Source organism: Nannobrachium achirus, assembly GCF_963921795.1.
Source record: "Nannobrachium achirus genome assembly, chromosome: 20".
NCBI lineage: Eukaryota > Metazoa > Chordata > Actinopteri > Myctophiformes > Myctophidae > Nannobrachium > Nannobrachium achirus.
In genome coordinates this window covers 23,861,997-23,882,008 of record NC_137827.1, presented here as the reverse complement: position 1 = coordinate 23,882,008, position 20,012 = coordinate 23,861,997, and the positions used below count along the sequence as shown (strand labels likewise).

Sequence of the window (20,012 nt, the reverse complement as noted above, 5' to 3'; positions counted from 1 at the left end):
TTTAATATCTTCAATTTAAAAGGGAAAAACATTTATGATTATTTAAAGAAAAGGCTTGAAAATCAAAGTCCACAGTATATCATACTCCCTAAATATTTTTGCACCGCTCACTTCGCACGGGTGCGATTTTTATATTTATAAATGAGAGGATTCACACATCGTAGTCAGTCACACCTCATGTCACACTCCACATATGGCCATACAGAATACATTTGCAAGTGTGACTCGCGTCGCGGCAACCACACTTCTAAATTAATTCTGTCCTTCTCCCTTTTATATATGAAGATCCCTGATGTCATCAATATTAAGACCATATCTGGGAATGCCCATATATGGACATATTGTGTCAGACTCTGTTGTTTCAGCGAGGTCGCTTCTTGCCCTTGGGGCATCTTACTGGTTATATTGTCTATTAATTGTTAAAAGTTGAGCATTAAAGGAAGGTAAGTGATTTCATTTGATTCAAATAATAACAAAATGGGTCTATGTTCTGATAGTTGCGACCGTTAGATCGCAGTTACTTACCCCGATCCATGCCAAACCTTGCACACACACTCCTTGGCTGCCAAACCACAACCCCCACACCTCATTTCTCACATGGCCCTCTTCTAGCGCCACCATGAGGCCGATTCTTGCAAGACACATTTTTGGACACTGCTCCTACAGATTTTGCCCTTAAAGTTGTACCATGTAACTTTTTTTATAAAACAAATCTTAAAATTGTCCTAACTGTTAAATCGCTAAAGTTTTAGAACACCCACTCCGTTATTTTCAGCTTCTGAAGCCTTCTCTTTATATGTTTTCTATGATCCTGGCCGTGGACCGGATTTCGCGCCAAAATGACGTAATCTGCATCATCTGTATACGTTGTGTATACGTTGCCCAATCACATCGCCGATCATGCACACATGGTACACTACCGGCCAATCACAGCGCATCTTGAAGTGGGGTCGCCATATTTGTAGTCGCCCGTGTGTCTCTTTACTCAAAAGGTAATCTCGCCTACCAGGCAGGGTGAAGTAGTCAGTTTCTCCGGAATGCCTGAACGCACAGGAACCAGGGACCCCTCTAAAGATAGCTCTCGGCGTTGTGGAGGCAGACGCGGGGGTGTGAAGGTACGAAAAACGGGCGAAAGACGCGAACGCGACCACGGTTTGCTATAGGGCTACTGACCACTAGTTGAGCATCTTACACAGTATAGCTTTAAATCACACAAATCGGTACACAGTATGTCTAGAGTCATGTAATCAACATGGATCTGTCCCATTTAGCACCACCATCAGGCCAATCTTTTACATGCGACCTAACGGCACTTATCTCCCGATTAGGGAGTCTTACTGGTACTAGTTACTATAGACTCTATATAGTATAGAGTGTTTGGTCCATATTTGGACCAAACTTTATCCCCTGTGAGGAGAGAAAAGCAGTTTCAGTTGCTCCACCAAAACTGTTGGGTGACATGTTTTCCTCCAATCAGGATAGAGTGGGGCCTTCCTCCAATCATGGTCGAGTGGGGCCTTACGTGCACCAAGGCCCGCCCTCGCTTGATCATGTTTGGAGGAAGGCCCCTGCCTGTCACCTACATGAAAACTGAAAATGAAACTTACTATAAGTGAAATCACTTACACTAACTTTAACATCCCTAGTGTTGTCTCCAGTTGTGAATAGCTTTGTGGCTCCAGTCTTCATGTCGAAGTGTCCCTGGGCAAGACACTTGTGTTTTGGGGCGGCCATAGCCGAGTCGGTAGAGAGACCACCTGGGAAACAGAATGTCCCTGTTCACGTCCTGGCCTCCGTTGAAGTGTCCCTGTGCAAGACACTTAACCCCTAACTGCCCCAGAGGCACTGCCCCCTTAGAGCTCACTCCTCCTGATACTGCATCTTATATATACATTCCTCCTATTGCCGCATCCCACTTCCAAGCCCATTAACGCCCCCTTTACATCGACTTCAACTCATAGGTAGTCGTTGTCTAGGACGTAAGGAATACCGCCCCTAACTCTGCAGCACTCCAATTGGCTATAACGTCCCCCAGTCCAGGGGATCTTAACGTCCGCCCAGCGCATGGATCTGTAACCCTACACCAGCCCATACAACAAGCCTGCACCAGCCTGCAAGCAGCTGTTGTCACGGTTACGCTCCACCTTGGCTAGGACTGATCACGTGGCACACGGAGATCCTAACCGGAAGTGCGTCCGGCGGTCAAATATGTCCGACCAGAAACGTGCGCTGCGGCACAATAGTTCCGCCACAATAGTTACCCCCCCATTTTTTTTATTATTATTTTTTTTTTTTATAACTTTTTTTTTTTTTTTTTACTTTTTTTTTTTTTTTTTTTTTTACTTTTTTTTTTTTTTATTATTATTATTATTATTTTTTTAACTAGATGTGAGCGGGCCAAAGGCCCGCGAACCTCTAGTGTACCACATTTCTCTGTATACTGTATGCAAACTTTCAGTGACAATGTAAATACAGCGAAAGAGTGCAGATTATTATTATTATTATTATTATTATTAACCACCTGAGCACCCAACACCTTGGTGAAGTTTAAACTGAATTTCCCCCATGGGACTAACAAAGTTCTCCTTCCCTTTTATTAAAAGTTTCTATCGTCACACTAGGCAATGAAAACAAAATCGAAAAGAACTCTTCTGTTTTCTTCATGGGTTGTATTTTCTGTGTTTTACTTGTGTGGTTATCAGAGCAGTGTGTGCAATGTGAGGCTGGTAATGGTTTGCGTAGGTCATTAATCTGTTCAAACACAGTCTCAGAGCGAGTGAAGAATTGCCCCCATTGATAAAAAAAAGTGTAAAGACATTGCAAATTCATCATCTGGCTTCAGTTCAAATCCCAAACAAACAAATGTAGATCCGTTACAGAATAATTAGTTCATGTATCGCAATGTTGGTGTCCTAGCATGAGCCATTTACAATAGCAGATACCAGAAATAGACCTGGAGAGAGCGTACTGTATGAAATCACCCATCCTATTAGCACACATATCCACCAAAAGTAATTTGTATTTGGTTTGTACTCTAAATCCTGTATATAGGCTTGTGTGTAACATATAGACAGCTTAAAAGGAGGAGTGGTCTACTGTACAGCAGTGGGTGGGTCTCAAACATTTTCATGTCAGGGACCCCACAATTTATCCACATTAGGCCACAGACCTCTATTTAAAAAGATCTTGTGTCTGGGACCCCCATGAGATCAGACAGATTAAAAGACACATTAGGTTTCGTACAAAATTCCCAAAAACTGTAGGAGGGAGATATCTGTGGGGAGAGTGAAATTTATGATCTGAATAGTTACGCTTATACATTCTCTCATTGAGCTAACTTCTAGCTGGTGAAATAATAGTGAAAATAAACGGTTTCTTCCTCGTGTTACTGGGGACCCCATGGAACAGGGGGGTCCCTAAATGATCTTGGGGGTCCCCAGATGATTAACTTGATGTGCAACATTGTTTTCTCACTCAACAGTAAACAAAGTCAAACCAACATAAAGTTTAAGAGTATAGATAGAGGGTATCTGCACAATTCTAGAGTGACAATTTAAGGACTTTTTAATACCTCTAAAATGACAAATTAAACATTGGCCAAATTGTCAAATATTAGAGGCAGAAATTGTGAAAATAGCGATCTACATGCTCACAATGCGTCGCAACGCAAGGCGTTGTGAGCATGTAGATCTGCTATTTTCACAATAGAACCTTGTTATACAAAATGTAATGCCTCAACTCTTACAACTCCAAGTGCTCGTCAGGGTGTATATATGATGATTATTTTGGGGGTCGTGGCCTGAAAGGGTTGAGAACCACTGGTCTAAGGGAGTACTGTACAAACCTTCACAGCGTTCAAACCCTATGGGAAGCACACAGAAAGCTGTCTGGAGTGCTTCCAGGTATAAAAAGGCTTAAAAAGTGCAAACAACATGGACCGCTATTTTTCTGAGCTGACCTTGGAAATACATTATGAAATGTGCATTGTGTGATGTCACTGTGCCTTTTGAACTTCCACTCCGCTTTCTATAAACAAAACAAATGCTGTGTGTGTACATATCCCAAGTAAATCCCACTTCTTAATACTTCCCAAGTTCCCAAGTGATGTCCCAAATGAAGATAATTCAAGAGTCTAAGTCCCAAATTATAGTGGTCAAGTTCATTTGGCTTCATGTGCTCCTCAATTTATTTAAGTTTCATCAGGCCTGTTGCCATTTCACCTGATCCAAAAATCGAATTAGACATGAACTATAGCATATAGGTCTTATAAAAACTGTATTTATTACTATGCATTTATTGTTCAAAGTTGGCTTAATGACTAAATTGGGGTGAAAATGTAATGGCATAATAATAAATGTCCACGACTTCCTACCGTAAAATAATGTTTATCCAACATTTACTCAATTATTAGTTTGATAACGTTTTAATAGCTTTGGAGAAACAAATGCAAAATATATCTACAGTATACATTCCAGGAATCTCTGTATGTACAGTACTCAATGTTTGTCTGTCAGTCTACAGTATATGTCTGTCCCATGCATAATTAGAGAACTCTGCTAATTTATTTGACTCCACACTTGTTGGGTGTATTGCTGAGGAAGTGTGAAGTCAATGGGATGAATGGGATGAACTGATTCTGAAAGGGGTAGACCTTCTGGATAGCAGTCACGCACCAAATGGGCACTGCACTAGTCCGAAAATGAATCCAAAATGGTCTATTCATTAAGTATGATTTATAGCCAAAGCTGTGAATAGGCAATGATGTATTGATGCTGGTGTGGTCCTTTAAGCCTTGCTCAGATAAAGATAATAAGTAGCACTACTAAATACATACTGTCTCTTGCAGGTGGTGCGTGGGCCCAGTCAACGACCCATGATGATGCCTATTTGAAGGGCCTCTCTTAGTCGACTCACACCACAGCACACCCTGGGAACCTTTGGAAGGCAGAGGTGGTTTATCTGCTTCTCCATGTTGAGACCATGGCCAGAGCTCAGCAGAACCGCCCCACAAAACGAGGGAGGCCTCGGAAGGACAAAGGAGGCAGTGGAGGTGCAGGAGGCCGACTGAAAATGGGGGAAAAAAGAAGGAATCGCTTAAGAGATAAGAAAAAGAAGGAGAAGAAAAGGTCACACAGAAAGAAGACACCCATAGTGGGTGATGAAGACACCCTGGACTGCTGCGTGATGCTCACCCGTCTGGAGGAGAAGATGGCTAATGAAATGGACGCATCAGGAGGTGGGAAGCGAAAGAGAGAAGACATAAAACGTAGGAAACACTCTATCTCCATTCATAGAAGGACCAAGTCTGACAACAAATCTGGACAAAGGAAAACGTCCACAGCCAATCAACGAATACCGGAACCAAAAATCGATGAGTGCGAAGCCTTACTCCCATTGCCCCAGCCCTTCCCTGAGCCTCGCAGGCGTAGAATGGCCTCTCTTAATGCGGAGGCTTTCAACAGCTTGCTTCTCTACAGAGATGACTCTCTGACTCGCATGAAGAAACAGCAGCATTCCAGTGAGGCGCTCACTAAAGCTGCAGCTGTTGGCATACATGAACGTAACAGAGCTAAAACTGAAAAAGTTCCAAAGAGAGAGAAACCAGAGAAACCAGACAAAAGTGAGACACCTAAAAAGAAAAAGAAGAGGTCAAAAGTGGAGCCTGAGAGCATTGACTGGCTGACTTTACTTACACCGACACCCAGACGACAGGCAGGTCTCACTGCTGCAACGCTGCTCAAACTCACCAGCGCTCCGTCTTTACACAAGCGGCAACGCAAATCCGACTCCAAGTCAGTGAGTGAGACAGCGACAACTATTGCACCAAACGAGACGAGCTTTAAGGCTGGGTGCGAAGCAACCACGCAGACCAAAAAATCGAATCATCCCAAGCATGCACAGCAACTAATGCGCAGAGAACAGGCTGCGCAGGACCTAGCCCATTCCCACGTGGGATCAAACACCCAGAGATGCTGTCGTTTGTGTAAAACGGAGTCTCTGGATCTGGGAGGCCACTGGAAGGGGAGCACTACGGATCAGGAGTACCATAAAACTGGACCCCACAGTAGGTCTATGATGGGGCTGCCTGCAAAGCCTATCAAAGAGGAGCAGGTTGAGACCGAGGTCTCCCCCTGCTACTGCTGTACACAGGAGAGGTGTGTTGAGTACTGTCACAGACTGGCCCTGTTCCTGGGTGAGAAGAACTTTGAAGAACCCGACAAAGGTTCACTTTCCAAGGTCTTCCACCACCACCACCACCATCACCACCACCATCATCTCCAGTCCCCCCACTCCATACCCCACCCAGCGGCGATAGCCATCAGCCCCCACACGTACACCTGCTTCCCCGGTTACTACGTCCATTTCAGCCACCCCGACACGTCAGCCTCCGCCATTCCTCCTATGACTTCATGCCCAAAGGGCAACAAAAGACCCAAGCTGAAGCCCAGCACTGGTCCCCAACCCTCGGGGATCCCTCATCCAGTGTACTGCTGCACCTCAATGGGAACGTGCTATGGAGAGCCTTGCAGGATCAGTGGCTACTCTGCATACACCAGTGTAATGCCCACCATCACCGGTAGAGGGTGCTCCTACAGTGCCACAGGCTGCAGCAAATGTAACCACAATCGAGGTAAGCAGAATGACATTTGATCCATACAATATGAAAATCAGAATCGCGTTATTGAGTGAGTGTGAAACTGCGACAGAGACATGGCAACATATTATGTACTAATTAATTAAGTACAGTATGTATTAATTCAGATGGTGTTAGTTTAACTCTGAGAGTAGGGTTCCAGTATGAGTCTAGTGGTCAAGCCCTAGAATTCATTCAATACATTGCGTGTATTACTTTTTGCCCTTATATGTTGCATCTAATTACCGTGTGTGATTTTGGGTGACCGTATACTGGTTTTACTGTGAAACCGCTCCACAACCAATCGCTCCTTTGGGGACAGTAAGTTTTACCTTACCTTACTGTACCTGCTTTCTACGTATAGGCCTATACAGCCATAGAACACACAATTCCATAACATTCACAGCAGTACTAATAATGTGAAAACGTTCTTCAACGAGTGCACACATAATCACAAATTGCCAGGTGCGTTGCAGATGGTGTGGGGTAATTGAAATCGCACCTGGCAGTTTGTGATTATGTATGCGCTCATTCAAGAAAGTTTTCATGCATTTTAGTGCCGCTGTGAATGCCATCCCATCATTTACAGAGGAAATGGTCTATGTGAATCTTGTGGAATAGTGGAGATATTTTACAAAACATAGCCTGTTTTCTTCCATGGATTTGATACTATATGACAAGAGCTGACCGCCAGTCACAGGGTCACAGCAATTCATTATTGGGTGAGTACACATAGAGCATGACAAATTAGAATGCCCCAGAGGTGAAACCCCCCATAAAATTGCATTGAGTGTTCTATAGCTGTACTGTATATGGCATTTCAGCCATTCTAGGGCTGTGGTTCAGTGTACAATAAGAAATTCTACTAAAGTACAAGCTTTTTGTGTCAGAAAAGTGTCTTAAGTGTTGTGCTGCCACATTTATACAAAACCCATAATATATTAGCTTATATTGTTTGGTTCCAAATAGTAGCAGTAGTTTTGTGTGCGTTTGCAAAGGATGCATTTTGGAAAGGCTGGTTATGTGGAGGAGTATGAATTCCTAATACAGTCATAGTGTTTTTAAAATGCATGGCAACGATAAGGCTATAGAGTTAGAAATCACCTTGTTAATCTTTATACCAAAAACAGTTATGTTTGACATTTTGAGTCCCCCATTTTGGAATGCCAGAGGGAGTGTACCACAACACAAAGTGTCTGCCCTTTGTCTCTCTGTTTGAATGAGAACCACAGAAGCAGACCGTCTAGGTTTGTTCAGCTTAAAGACGGGGTGAAGTGAGAGTGAGCACCGAAGGCTATTTGCTCCAGGGTTTGGGGCAGGTTTTCAACAGGCCTGTGGTCATTTCACCAAAGTACACACTCAAGTATGCATGTGTCCGCCTGTTCGTGACCTCATTCAACAGCACTAATTACACATGATCACATATCTCTCCCTTGTGTGTGTGTGTGTGTGTGTGTGTGTGTGTGTGTGTGTGTGTGTGTGTGTGTGTGTGTGTGTGTGTGTGTGTGTGTGTGTGTGTGTGTGTGTGTGTGTGTGTGTGTGTGTGTGTGTACGCGCGCGCGTGTCACATGGGACAGAAGCAAAATTGATATTTGGCAGCCTTGGTGTGAATATTGTGTGTGTGTTCTGACAGAAGCTCTAATTGGCTTTAATTGCCATCTCTTTTTTCCTTTTTGCCTTGGCAGAACTAATTAAGAATGGTTTGTCATTCATGTCTCTATTATGTAACCTCGTTAGAGTGGTTTTCCACAGTGGTCAGAAGGCTAATTCCATAGGTCACTCCTTTGGATAAGTGTGTGTGTGTGTGTGTGTGTGTGTGTGTGTGTGTGTGTGTGTGTGTGTGTGTGTGTGTGTGTGTGTGTGTGTGTGTGTGTGTGTGTGTGTGTGTGTGTGTGTGTGTGTGTGTGTGTGTGTGTGTGTGTGTGTGTGTGTGTGTGTGTGCCTGTGTGTGTGCCTGCCTGCGTGTGTGTGTGTGTGTGTGTGTGTGCGTGCGTGCTCCTCTACTTTTGCTTCTACTCTCTAACCCTCCCTCTCTGTTCTCTCATCAGACGATTACTCATCAGCCCTGAACGACCATCATAGCCCCTCCTTCATCCCCATCTCTCCAACTCCCCGAACCCTCACGCTCACGGGCTGCCCCATGCCCACTGTGCCTCCGGCCGGCCAATCGGTGCCGCACATTCAGACGCCGCTCTCCGACCCCAGCCAACCACAGCCGCCGCCGCAGGTGGCACGCGAGTGTCCACAGAGTGCCAAGGCGCCCAGCGGGTCGAGGTCTGGCGCTCGTGGCAACGACGGCATCGGCCCGGCAGTCTGTCCGCCCCACAGGGACAAGAAACAGAAGCCAGGCTCTGCCAGCGTCGGAGGACGAGTCGCCATCAAACAGCCCAAGAGCCACCGGCAGAAAGTCACTAATGGCTGGCGGGCGGTGGGCCTGCCCTTTCAGAAGGAGGTTTTCACTGTGGTATGTGGATGGGGCTGTCACAATTATTACATAATCGTCGAATCGCAATTATTTGACATAATCGCAATTATTTGACATAATCGCAATTATTTTGTGATAATCGTCATAATCGTTTACATGTTGAAAAATGTTTATATATGTTCAAACATTTAAAAAATTGTCGAAATAGCAGATCTACAAGCTTGTATTTCCTCTATTAATGTTCTTTTTAAAGTGTAAACTTGGCAAATATGTCCTTCATGTCTTTGTATATTTAGGCTATGTGTCATATCTGCCATGTGCAACTTCAAAGCCTAAAAGCCAAACGGAAATGTAATTGTCAACGACAAAAACACAATTAAATCGTTAATCGCAATTATTTGAGTGACAATTAATCGTCATGTAAAATGTCATCATTGTGACAGCCCTATATGTGGACAAAACTGTCCATGAACAAGACAGCCTGAAAAAGAACATTTCTAATGAATTGTGACAGCCTCATCGATGTCATTGTCAGTGGTTTTCATCCCGACATAATTGAATCGTCAACGTTTCCTCGAAAACCACAGTCATGCATTACAAGTCAAAGACTTTACAACAGTGTACAATTCTCTTTCTAATGCCTGATTCAGGCTTTGTTTGCGTGCTGTGTCGCACAACCAAAATGTTGTGAGCTTTTAGATCTGCTATCTTATCTTTGGTGTGCTTGCTTAAAGTTCTTTGTGTGTTCCCAGGGGGAAGAGACTCTGGTGCTGAGGAAGTGTTTTGAGGCAGTCCAGAGGGATAGAGAGGTGATCCAGGTCAGAGACACGGTTCTGCTGAAATCTGGACCCAGGAAGAAATCTCTGCCTTTTGTGGCCAAGATCTCTGCCCTCTGGGAAGACCCAGAGTCAGGTAGGACAAGCACACACGCACGCACGCACGCACGCACGCACGCACGCACGCACGCACGCACGCACGCACGCACACACACACACACACACACACACACACACACACACACACACACACACACACACACACACACACTGCTGTGAGAACATCAATATTTTAGGATGGTGATTTTTATCAATACCATTTTGTAAATATATTTAACCATAATACTAAAGCTGAAAATAGCGATCTGCAAGTTTAAAGGAGTAGTTCACCCCCAAAATGACTTTTCTTCTATTGATTACTCATGCCATAGAGACTTCAATAATATGTTTTTGTATTTGTCACATTCCTAAGACAAAAATGTGGTTATAGTAAATTTAACCCCATTGATTCCGGATGGGGACCCAAATGCATGGCACTGGATGGGGAAACCATCAGGGTAAGTTTACTATACATTTTTGTCTTAGGAATGCAACAAAACACTAAAAATATTATTGAACTCAAGTCTCCATGGCGTGAGTAATCAATAGAAAAAATGTAATTTTGGGGGTGAACTGCTGTACTCCTTTAAGATCTGCTGTTTTTGGTGCACGACACGGGCGCAGTCATGCATCATTATATTTAATGTACAAGATTTGTAGCTATAAAATACTACCTAGGACCCCAATGGAAACAAGATCACAAGGACCTTGTTGGTGCAATCCTTTTAGACAAAGTTTTTTGACTGTACTTATGCTGTTTTGCATTTCTGTCTAATAAAATATTCAATCAATCTATCAAAGCTAGTTAGAGAATGATAGCTGTAATATTGCTTGAAATTGCATACTACCAACATACTGTACATCTCAATTAGTGCCTCCAATCCATCTTTGTGTCTTTTTCTTCAGGAGAGATGATGATGAGTTTGTTCTGGTACTACCGGCCTGAACACACGCAGGGGGGGCGCATTCCCAGCATGCATTGCGAGGTGAATAGCCCAAATTTATGCCACATCTTGTTCCCAAGAGTTTCTTCTACATTCTTTAGAGCTTTTTCATCCATGTCATATGATTTACAGCACTTTCAGCTATTTTTCGGTCAATGCCTAATTTTCTTTATTATGTTTTAAGAAGTTGTTGGTGCTATTAAAATAGTTAGCGATTTTGAGGTTGATTTTGTAATTACTAATACGGTACCATGCAAAAGCAAGCACACACACACACACACACACACACACACACACACACACACACACACACACACACACACACACACACACACACACACACACACACACACACACACACAATAATGTGTTCCTTTTAGGAACAGCCACTGTTGTGTTCGCTTCTTGTTGTCAGTAATCTCCCTCAGGCCGGAACAAACAGAACTTTGTTCAGTCTCTAAAAACAATTAACCACAAGCAGTCTGACTGTTCATCACAACTCTAATAAACAGTAAACACAACCAAGAAGGAGCACGTCTATGGCTCCCTAGGGGGACACTGCTTTTGTTCATGAGTTTATCCAGGGATGTCGCACCAAATTCTGGGTCCAAGGTACAAGGATTCACTGCAATATTTTGTGCTTTACCTCTTGAAAAATAGCAGATATACAAGCTCACTGCTGCAAGCTTGTAGATCTGCTATTTTTGAAAAATCGTGAACATTCTGTGACGTTGTCACGATGTCAGTGGTGCTCAAACTTTTTAATATGAAGGACCCCCAAAATGATATGTATTTGGCCGTGGACCCCCATCTCAAAATATTTAGTTCCAGAGACCCACCAGAAGCAAAAGTTACAAATGTTCACTTAAAAAAATCATATATTCAAATATTTGCACACATTTTCATGACTTTTCAAAAATAGCAGATCTACAAGCTCGCAGCGCAGCACTCAGTGCCGCACTGTGAACTTGTATATCTGCTATTTTTCAATAGCTAAATAATTAAGGCCCCTCCACCCTGGGCCCTAGTAACTCAGTCCCACTTTCCCCCCCTTGTGACGCCCCTGAGTGTATCTGAGTTATTATACAGATGTATGGAGCTTTTGTAGAGCATGTTTAGGGGGTCAAGCCTGAAGGCCTGAAACCTTATTGTTTTTTGTGCTGGTTTATTTCCTGCTGCTGTGGTTTTGTGAGATGTGAGATGTTTAATGGTAGAACCAATGATTGGAAGTTGTGCATTACTTGCACAACAATATGGCCCTAAGTGGCCTGATGGGGGTGCTGTAATTAAAAGGTCTGCTACACTGTAAGTGAAGTTTACTTACTGAAAAAAATAACACACATTGATATCTCCTAAACCATATTGCTACCAAATCTTTGTACATAAATTTGTTGATACCTTATTTAGTTTTGAAAATATTGACCAATGAACTTCAAAAGGGCGTGGCGATAGTCTGATATAGGAATATGGTTTGTTTTTTGGGGAATTAATACATTTTATGATTTTATTTTCACCCCCACTCCTTTCTTCTTGTCCCTAGAATGAGATCTTTGCATCTCGTCACCAGGATATAAACAGTGTGGCCTGTATAGAAGATAAGTGCTATGTCCTGACATTGGCACAGTACTGTCGGTAAGAATGACTCACTATCATTTCTGGACACGATTGATGATCATGTAAAAGGAACTGTAGAAAGATGAATCAGTGCTAATGGTAAAAGACAAGTGTTTTTACAGAAATGTGTTTTTGTTAAGAACTCCTGTTTTCATGTTTGTTGAAGATTTTGTGCCTTGGTGAAGTGTCGCAGTGAGGGCGTACCTGACAGTGCCACCTCCGTTGTGGTGCCGTCCGCTGTCGGCCATGCCATCCCCGCCCACCGCTGTGTGCCCGACGACGTCGACCCAGAGCTGGTGTTTGTCTGTCGACACGTCTATGACTTCCGCTACGGACGTCTCCTCAAGAATCTGCAGTAGCACCACAAAGAGTATGACCGCATTCAGTATCGGACATGAGATAATGCTATTATGGTTTATTGAGTTTCATGTTCCATAACATTTGCTAGCTGTGTTACCAACCACCACCAGAGGAGAGGCGCACTGGAATTGCCGTCACAGAGATACAAGTCCCCTGTGGCTCATTGAGCCAGAAGACTTGAGAAACGAGCTCTTTTCACTGAGGATTACGTCTCATTTATCTCGAGATGCTACACATTAGGAAACTATGAGAAATTGGCTAATCAATACTTAGGAGAATATTATGGCAATGTAAATGGTCGCTGTCATACATGGTCGCCTTGGTATGAGTTGTGTCTTGAAGAACATAGACTGTAATCTGCTGTAGAAATGCTGCGGTAGGTTTTAGGAATATGGTAATTGATAGATGTGAAAAGACAGGAGATATGCAAACTATCTCAATGAAATACACTGGCTAAAGATATTTGAGATGTACCCCTACTTACAGTGGTTGGAAGAGTAACAACGTGAGAGAGTGTTGAAAGTAAAGAGATGAAATTGATATTGCTTAGTGGATAAGGTCAACATAATCATATTTGTCATAGGCGGCACTCACACAAGCCTTGTGTGAGGGTATGTAAACATATAGGCTTCATAGAAAAGATGTGCTGTAAAGTCTTCATTTCTTGCCGTTTTGTCAACACGCATAAGCAAAAGTCTGTTAGCAAAAATCATGTAGTCTGAGCAAAGCAGAGAACTTTCCTCAACAGCCGGGTTGGTTTTAGACACCCATCTATTGACCCTTGTTGTTGTACAAACAGATCCAACGGCAAACCTGAGTTGTGTTGTGCCTAAATACGCTTCAACACTGAACGCCTGAAAGAGATCAAATATAATATATCATTTTTCATAACATTACACCTTTATTTCATATCTTTTCTTTTTGCACGCTGCTACTTCAGCAAAGAGCACAATTCAAGCAGACTTGTGTGATTTAATTTTACGGTGTGAAAATAACCAATAAGTCAGACAGGAAGGTAATTTTGTAATACTCGCATTTTATTGCCCCAATGCTAAAAGTATCTAGTTTTTATATTATGCTAGATGTTGGCCAGAAGTATGATTTGATCTCTGTGTCAGCCAACTGTATATTTTGCATTTATATATCTTCATGGCAGATGGTATCACTTACTCACATATTTTTCATTTGTTCATAGATGAGATGATCAGAAATGTATTCACTGTAGCATTTAGATATGTGATGATTCATTCCTGTTTCTAAAAGAAATGTATTTATTTCTGTATTGAGAACATATTATTTATTTTCAATATATAATTCTGAAGAGGTGTATAGAGTATTAGAAGAACAAAGTTCATTCCTGATTAGAAAGGAGGTCTAACTTATTGCCTCCCCCTAGCTGCACTGTCCTTAAGATGAAGCAACTAAGATGTTTGTCGCTTGCAATAGTCTTTGAAATCCATCTTTGTATTTTTCTGTAATTGAGAGTGAGCTTGTCTTGCACAATGGAGCCAATTTTCTTCCGTCTCTTGAGAAAAAAAGAAAAAAAAAAACGCTTGCCTTGGAAGGAAGTGTTTTGGAAGGATCTTAGATACAATATGATCTAGGTCTGATAACTAAAATCTACAAATCTGTCGGACCAAAATGTCCCTTGGCTTAAGGCATATTATACTTCACTGCGTGACCCTTTCACTCCACAAAAATGACATATTTCCTATAGAAAATGAAGTGAGTCACGTTAACCGTTTTTTACAGTGTGGCACATAGGAAGACCTCTTCTAGACCTGGGTGTCTAGAAGCAGCCCAGGTATACAGTATGTGTGGCTCTGTCTAGAAGCGGCTAATCTTGCAAACTGCTGGACCGATGTTTTACACATATTGTGAATTCACAGCCCGCTGTCCCGCCGTCCCTCCATATTTGGCCAAGATGGAGGTCATCGATATGACGCCATCTTCATGACTTCATTAACATGACGTCAGAAATCCACAGGGAAGCCATGATGATCTTATTCAGACAGAAATATGTCATTTTTGATGAAGGGACGTTCGTGCAAGACAAAGTATAAATTACGTTTGAACCATTTACCCCTTATTCCCCCTTTTCTGTTCCCTCACTTTCTTTCATATGATCCAAAACGCCTCTTCATTCTAGCACACTGGTGAGTTTTATACTGTACACTGATTTAAACCACACGATCCCTCCCATCGCCCCATGCTCTTGCTATTACTGCCTTATAGAACATTCCCAGCCTTTCATTTAGAAACAGCTTGATTATAGATCGTAGCCTTTATTTGTGTAGCTGCTGATCTTGGTGCACTGGCCACCCACCACCAGGCTCCCTCTGACATCTCATTCATATCACCTGGAAGCTAAGAGTGACCCTAGATCAGCACTTCCGTCATTTCAGACTTTTGTTAAAATGTTTGAATCAGACTTAAATGTCCCATTGTTACGCGCAGAGTTAAATTATCAAAAGCTCAGACTTTTGCAGTGCACCTGCCTACTTTTTAATGCATTGGAATAATAAGAAAAAAAGAGATTCATATTTAATTTCAGAAAAGCCTCATGTATCCAATCTACTGTATTGAGATGGGATACTTTTCTTCCAATTTGGACGGTCATTATTATAAAATGTTCAGCTGACTTGACGTGAAAAGATAATTGACTCATGCCCTTTCCTCTAAGCCTGCCTTCTGAAGAAACCAAAGGTTATTATCAGTCTCCAGCAAAACTCATGACTATGACAGTGGTTCTCAAAGTGGGTCCCCAGCAAAAAATAATAATACTGCATCACAATCAATCCATATTTTATACGTTGGCTATTCTGAAATAGCAGTTATACAAGCTCACGCTGTGATCTGCTATTTTTGAGCATTTTGTAAAAAGTCGAAAATGTATTCGACAATTTGTAATAATTTTTCTTTCTTAACACAAATTTTCTCTAATTGGTGATCCTGGCACAAAATCTGTTCAGTTGGGGGTCCGTGGCCAAATACAACCATCGCACTATAACACTTCCATTTTTCGGACACCACAGTTCTTTGAACTATGATGGGGTGTAAATCACACAGCACAATATAGAAGAGTTAGAGTGAGTCTAGTTCACTACCTTTCAGTTTAGTTCAGGGGAGTTAGCACTGGTTTGATTTTGTTCTGCAGTTTAAAACACCCCTTTATGCGTTCCTGACCACTTAACTTCTATCTGCCTTAGGAATCTTTTGACGGACTCATTATGTTTAATTAAGATGTGTGATAGTTACTATGTCTTACATGGCCCCTCGTGCCTCTTCCCAATTTCCTATATTCCAAGCTTTTTTTCCATTGCGAGGACAAGTATTTGCTGTTTTATTGTATGTTCCAAATGCCTTTTTTCCTCTTTTTTTTTTTTTGTGTGTGAAATGATGCTGGTTTCATCTTGAATCACTTCAAAGAATTGTTTGTACCAAAAAGAGTGAGAAGGGAATCGAAGCATCAATTTCTGTTCATTCCCAGGTGTACAAAAAAATGATACTTTACCTTTTGGTTCCAGGAAAATTGTGTGAAATTAGTACATAAACTAGCATGGAGTTTGGGGGAAATCTTGGAAATATTATTCATAGCACAGAGTATTTGTATGGTTTAAAATGGACCTCTGTAATATAAGAAAATATTTAATTGTAATAAATAATATATGAGTTTGAATATTTTTGTCGTGATTTTTAAGCCCCAAAACAATACATTTACAAGTGCAGTAAGAGATTTGTCCCACATGGTGGCATACAGTACTAAGTGAATTGTCGGTCACCATGTCTACTGGTGGTGAGAAGAATATTATCAGAAGCACACAGACCTGACCCTGAATGTATACTAGTGGACTCCTAATCTCTCAAGAACAGCTGCTTTTCCTTCTTTTGACGATGGGTTCCCAAATTGGTGGACTCCTTATGTGCCACAATTTTTTGAGCGGTGGTAAACCGCTCCATAGAGTGGCTGTGCATGTGTCTGTAGCCACTTTTCCTCAGCGTTTTGCCATAGCAATGTGTTTTCCTCAGCGTTTTGCCATAGCAATGTGTTTTCCTCAGCGTTTTCCTTTGCCATAGCAATATGTGTGTGTAGCCTGTATTACATCACCAATTACATCCTAGACCTATCTGTAGCCACTTTTTCCTCAGCGTTTTGCCATAGCAATGTGTTTTCCTCAGCGTTTTGCCATAGCAATGTGTGTGTGTGTGTGTGTGTGTGTGTGTGTAGCCTGTATTACAGCACCAATTACATCCTAGACCTATCTGTAGCCACTTTTTCCTCAGCGTTTTGCCATAGCAATGTGTGTGTGTAGCCTGTATTACATCACCAATTACATCCTAGACCTATATCATAGTCTGAAGACGTTATGCAAGCACGTCCACCGCTCACTTCACATTGGGTGTGATTTTTTAAATTATAGTAATTCTGCATTAATGAAAAAAAGCGTTCTGCCTATTCTGAAAAATCACACCCAGTGTGAAGTGAGTGGTTCTATTTATGAGTTAATTTTATAAAGTGACCCGCGAAGCTTGGCCAATGTGACCCTAGGCATACAGACAGAGCCAGATGTTCCAAAATACAGAAATTGAAAATCTTGTTTAAAAATACATTGTATGCACTCCCTAGAGACCAAGGAAAAACCTTTGCCCTGCATCTTTCACATCTGCCTTTTATAGCGCCACCAGGAGGCTGACTTATGTAAAAAAAAAAAGAAGAAGAAGAAAAAAAGATATATATTTATATTACTTCTTCAGAATTTATCCAAAAATCACACAAATTGATACACAGCATCTCTGTAGTCATGTGATCAAGATGGATCTGTCCGATATTACATATTCCATCCTAATTGGCTAATTGGAAAGTTATTGTGGGGAAAGCTTTTGCTGAAAATAGATGATTGACAAGCTCACAACGCGTTGCAATGCAGCACGCTGTGTACTTGTCAAAAGCTTTCCCCACAAGGGAGCGTATCGCTGTTACTACGTGTCATCTTTTCGACACCCGACTCTAACCCTCACCCTAACCCTAACCTCCGTTGAGTGAGTCGCTAACCCTCGAAATGATGGTCGTTTGAAAGAGTGCGATTTTCCCTCCCCACAATACGGTGCGGAGGCTTTTAAAAAAAAGTAAATATTCGTGGCACAGCTTTATGTGAATCTATGACTTCTTGTGGCCAGTCTGTGATGTTAGTTGTCTCGTATCTTTAATGAATGATCTACTTGTACTTACTCCTTGCTCCCAAACTGTGGAATAAACTCCCCCTTGCAGTCAGAACTGCAGACCTCTTCTCTTAAGACTCCACCTCACCCTAGCAGTCCTCTCTCTCCTTGTATCCCTTGTATCCCTGTCAGGCATGTGCACACATAGGCATCAAAGGGGGCTTGAGCCCTGGCTCTTTTATCCATCTGTAAAATGTGCCCTCTCCAGACCATGAATGCAGTTTTTACTATGGTGAAAGAAATGAAAACGCCCTCTTTCCGTGCCATACCTGAAGGCGGCATTCGAGAGGATTGCCTTGTCCAAACTCTCCTGAACTTGAAAGCAGCATCTTATGTTGACAGAATTGCCCTCTCTGTGTAGCAATCCATGCCGTTACACCACATCTCCATTACTGACTTGATTATGCTTAGTTCAGTGTGGTATCACGCACCGAAAATAGCCGACCTTCAAGCTCGCCGCGTCGCTGCTATTTTCAATATTTTCACCAAAAGGCCCTTTTAGAAATTTCAGCCCCTCTCTAACATTGTCTGCACGTTCCGGCTGTTGGTGTTGGCACACCAACATAATACGGGGGTGTAAATATCGTCACTGTCGGGAAGAAACCTTGTATCTCCAAGTTTCAAATGTGTACGTTTCTTCGCAAAGTAAAGCCCTGTTTCATCATACAAGGCTGTCGCACAACAGTAGTGAAAACAGCAGATCTACAAGCACATAACGCCTCGCACCGCGATTTTAAAATGATAAATACAATACTGGCTTTCAAGCAGTTTCAAGGGGCGCACTTGACCCTTCTCAGGGGCACACCAAAGGTCCCCAGGCACAGTGGTTGAGAAACACTGCGCTAGTGAGTGGGGCTCTGTTGAGGTGCCAACTTGCAGCTTGTGTACTCGTGGCCATGTATGGCCTACTTGTGCGCCAGCAGAGCACATCTTGTCATTTATATACCAGATCAGATTGCACTTACAGGGCCGGACTGTGAAATAAAGTCCTGGCCAACCACAACCGGCGCAAACCTAACATAGAAGATCTGCAAGCCCACAACATGTCGAGGCAGCGATGCGTTGTGGGCTTGTATCCGCTGTTAAATGTTTGGGTGGGACTCCTGGGCCATAGTAGCCTGTGGTTGGGCTACTAGACCAGTATTCAGATGACAGACAAGCAAGATGAGCCAATCCTGTGATCTCTCTGCTCTGTGGGCTGGTGCCACTTAGTGGCCTCCATTTGGGATTTTATTTATACTAGCTCTTACCTGTTCAAAGATATGAGCTCCAAAATGATGTGCAGTGTGTGGGTTATGGGATGTGCACTGTGCACACAGTATATGAGGGATGGAAAGTAACTTTAACTGGTGCTTGCATGATGTAGGAGCATCAATGTAAGAAACCCGTTTCGTTTAATGGCTACAGAGATACTGTTTAGTTATTAACCCCATTATGTACTACTGATGTATATTTCTATGCCTTCCCCTCCCTCCCCAGAAAAAGAAAAATAATTCAAAATGTGAAAGATATTTGCAAATGTCAGTGCACTGTGCAAAAGAATTCTGGCGCTGATGGGCATAGTGGTTTGTGAGATTTGCCACGGACAAACAATACATTTTGGGGCATACATACAGAAACAATCTTCTAGATCTTGCCCCTTAAGTGCTACACTGTAAAAAAGAAAAAGAAAAAAGAAGCAGTGCTCTTCCGAGCACAGGTCTCTGCATTTTGTTCCAAAAATGTGTTTTGCAAAAAAGTCGACCTGCTGGTGGGGCTATAACAGATCAATGTGAAAAGGGTGGCATTTGTTCCTTGACCTAGTGAGACTGTGCATGTAAAATTTCACGGAAATCGCAAGCTGCGTTCATGATTTGAGGCATTTTGTTCAAAACGGACCAATCCTGCAAACTGTGGAAGCCATTGTTAGCCAATTAGGATGGAATATGAAATATCGGATA

The 20,012-nt window shown here is 42.4% G+C and overlaps 1 protein-coding gene across 1 annotated transcript in view; it reads left to right on the top strand.

The window, feature by feature from the left end:
* bahd1 (bromo adjacent homology domain containing 1) overlaps window positions 1-16,442 on the top strand; it is a 42,019-nt gene extending 25,577 nt beyond the window's left edge. Inside the window, exons 2-7 of the mRNA XM_080750519.1 lie at window positions 4,847-6,631; window positions 8,683-9,098; window positions 9,812-9,971; window positions 10,841-10,920; window positions 12,419-12,510; window positions 12,659-16,442. Of these exons, the coding sequence (XP_080606645.1) occupies window positions 4,981-6,631; window positions 8,683-9,098; window positions 9,812-9,971; window positions 10,841-10,920; window positions 12,419-12,510; window positions 12,659-12,851 (2,592 nt within the window). The 5' untranslated portion in view covers window positions 4,847-4,980 and the 3' untranslated portion in view covers window positions 12,852-16,442. The remainder of the gene's footprint in view (window positions 1-4,846; window positions 6,632-8,682; window positions 9,099-9,811; window positions 9,972-10,840; window positions 10,921-12,418; window positions 12,511-12,658) is intronic.
* Window positions 16,443-20,012: the final 3,570 nt, after the last annotated feature.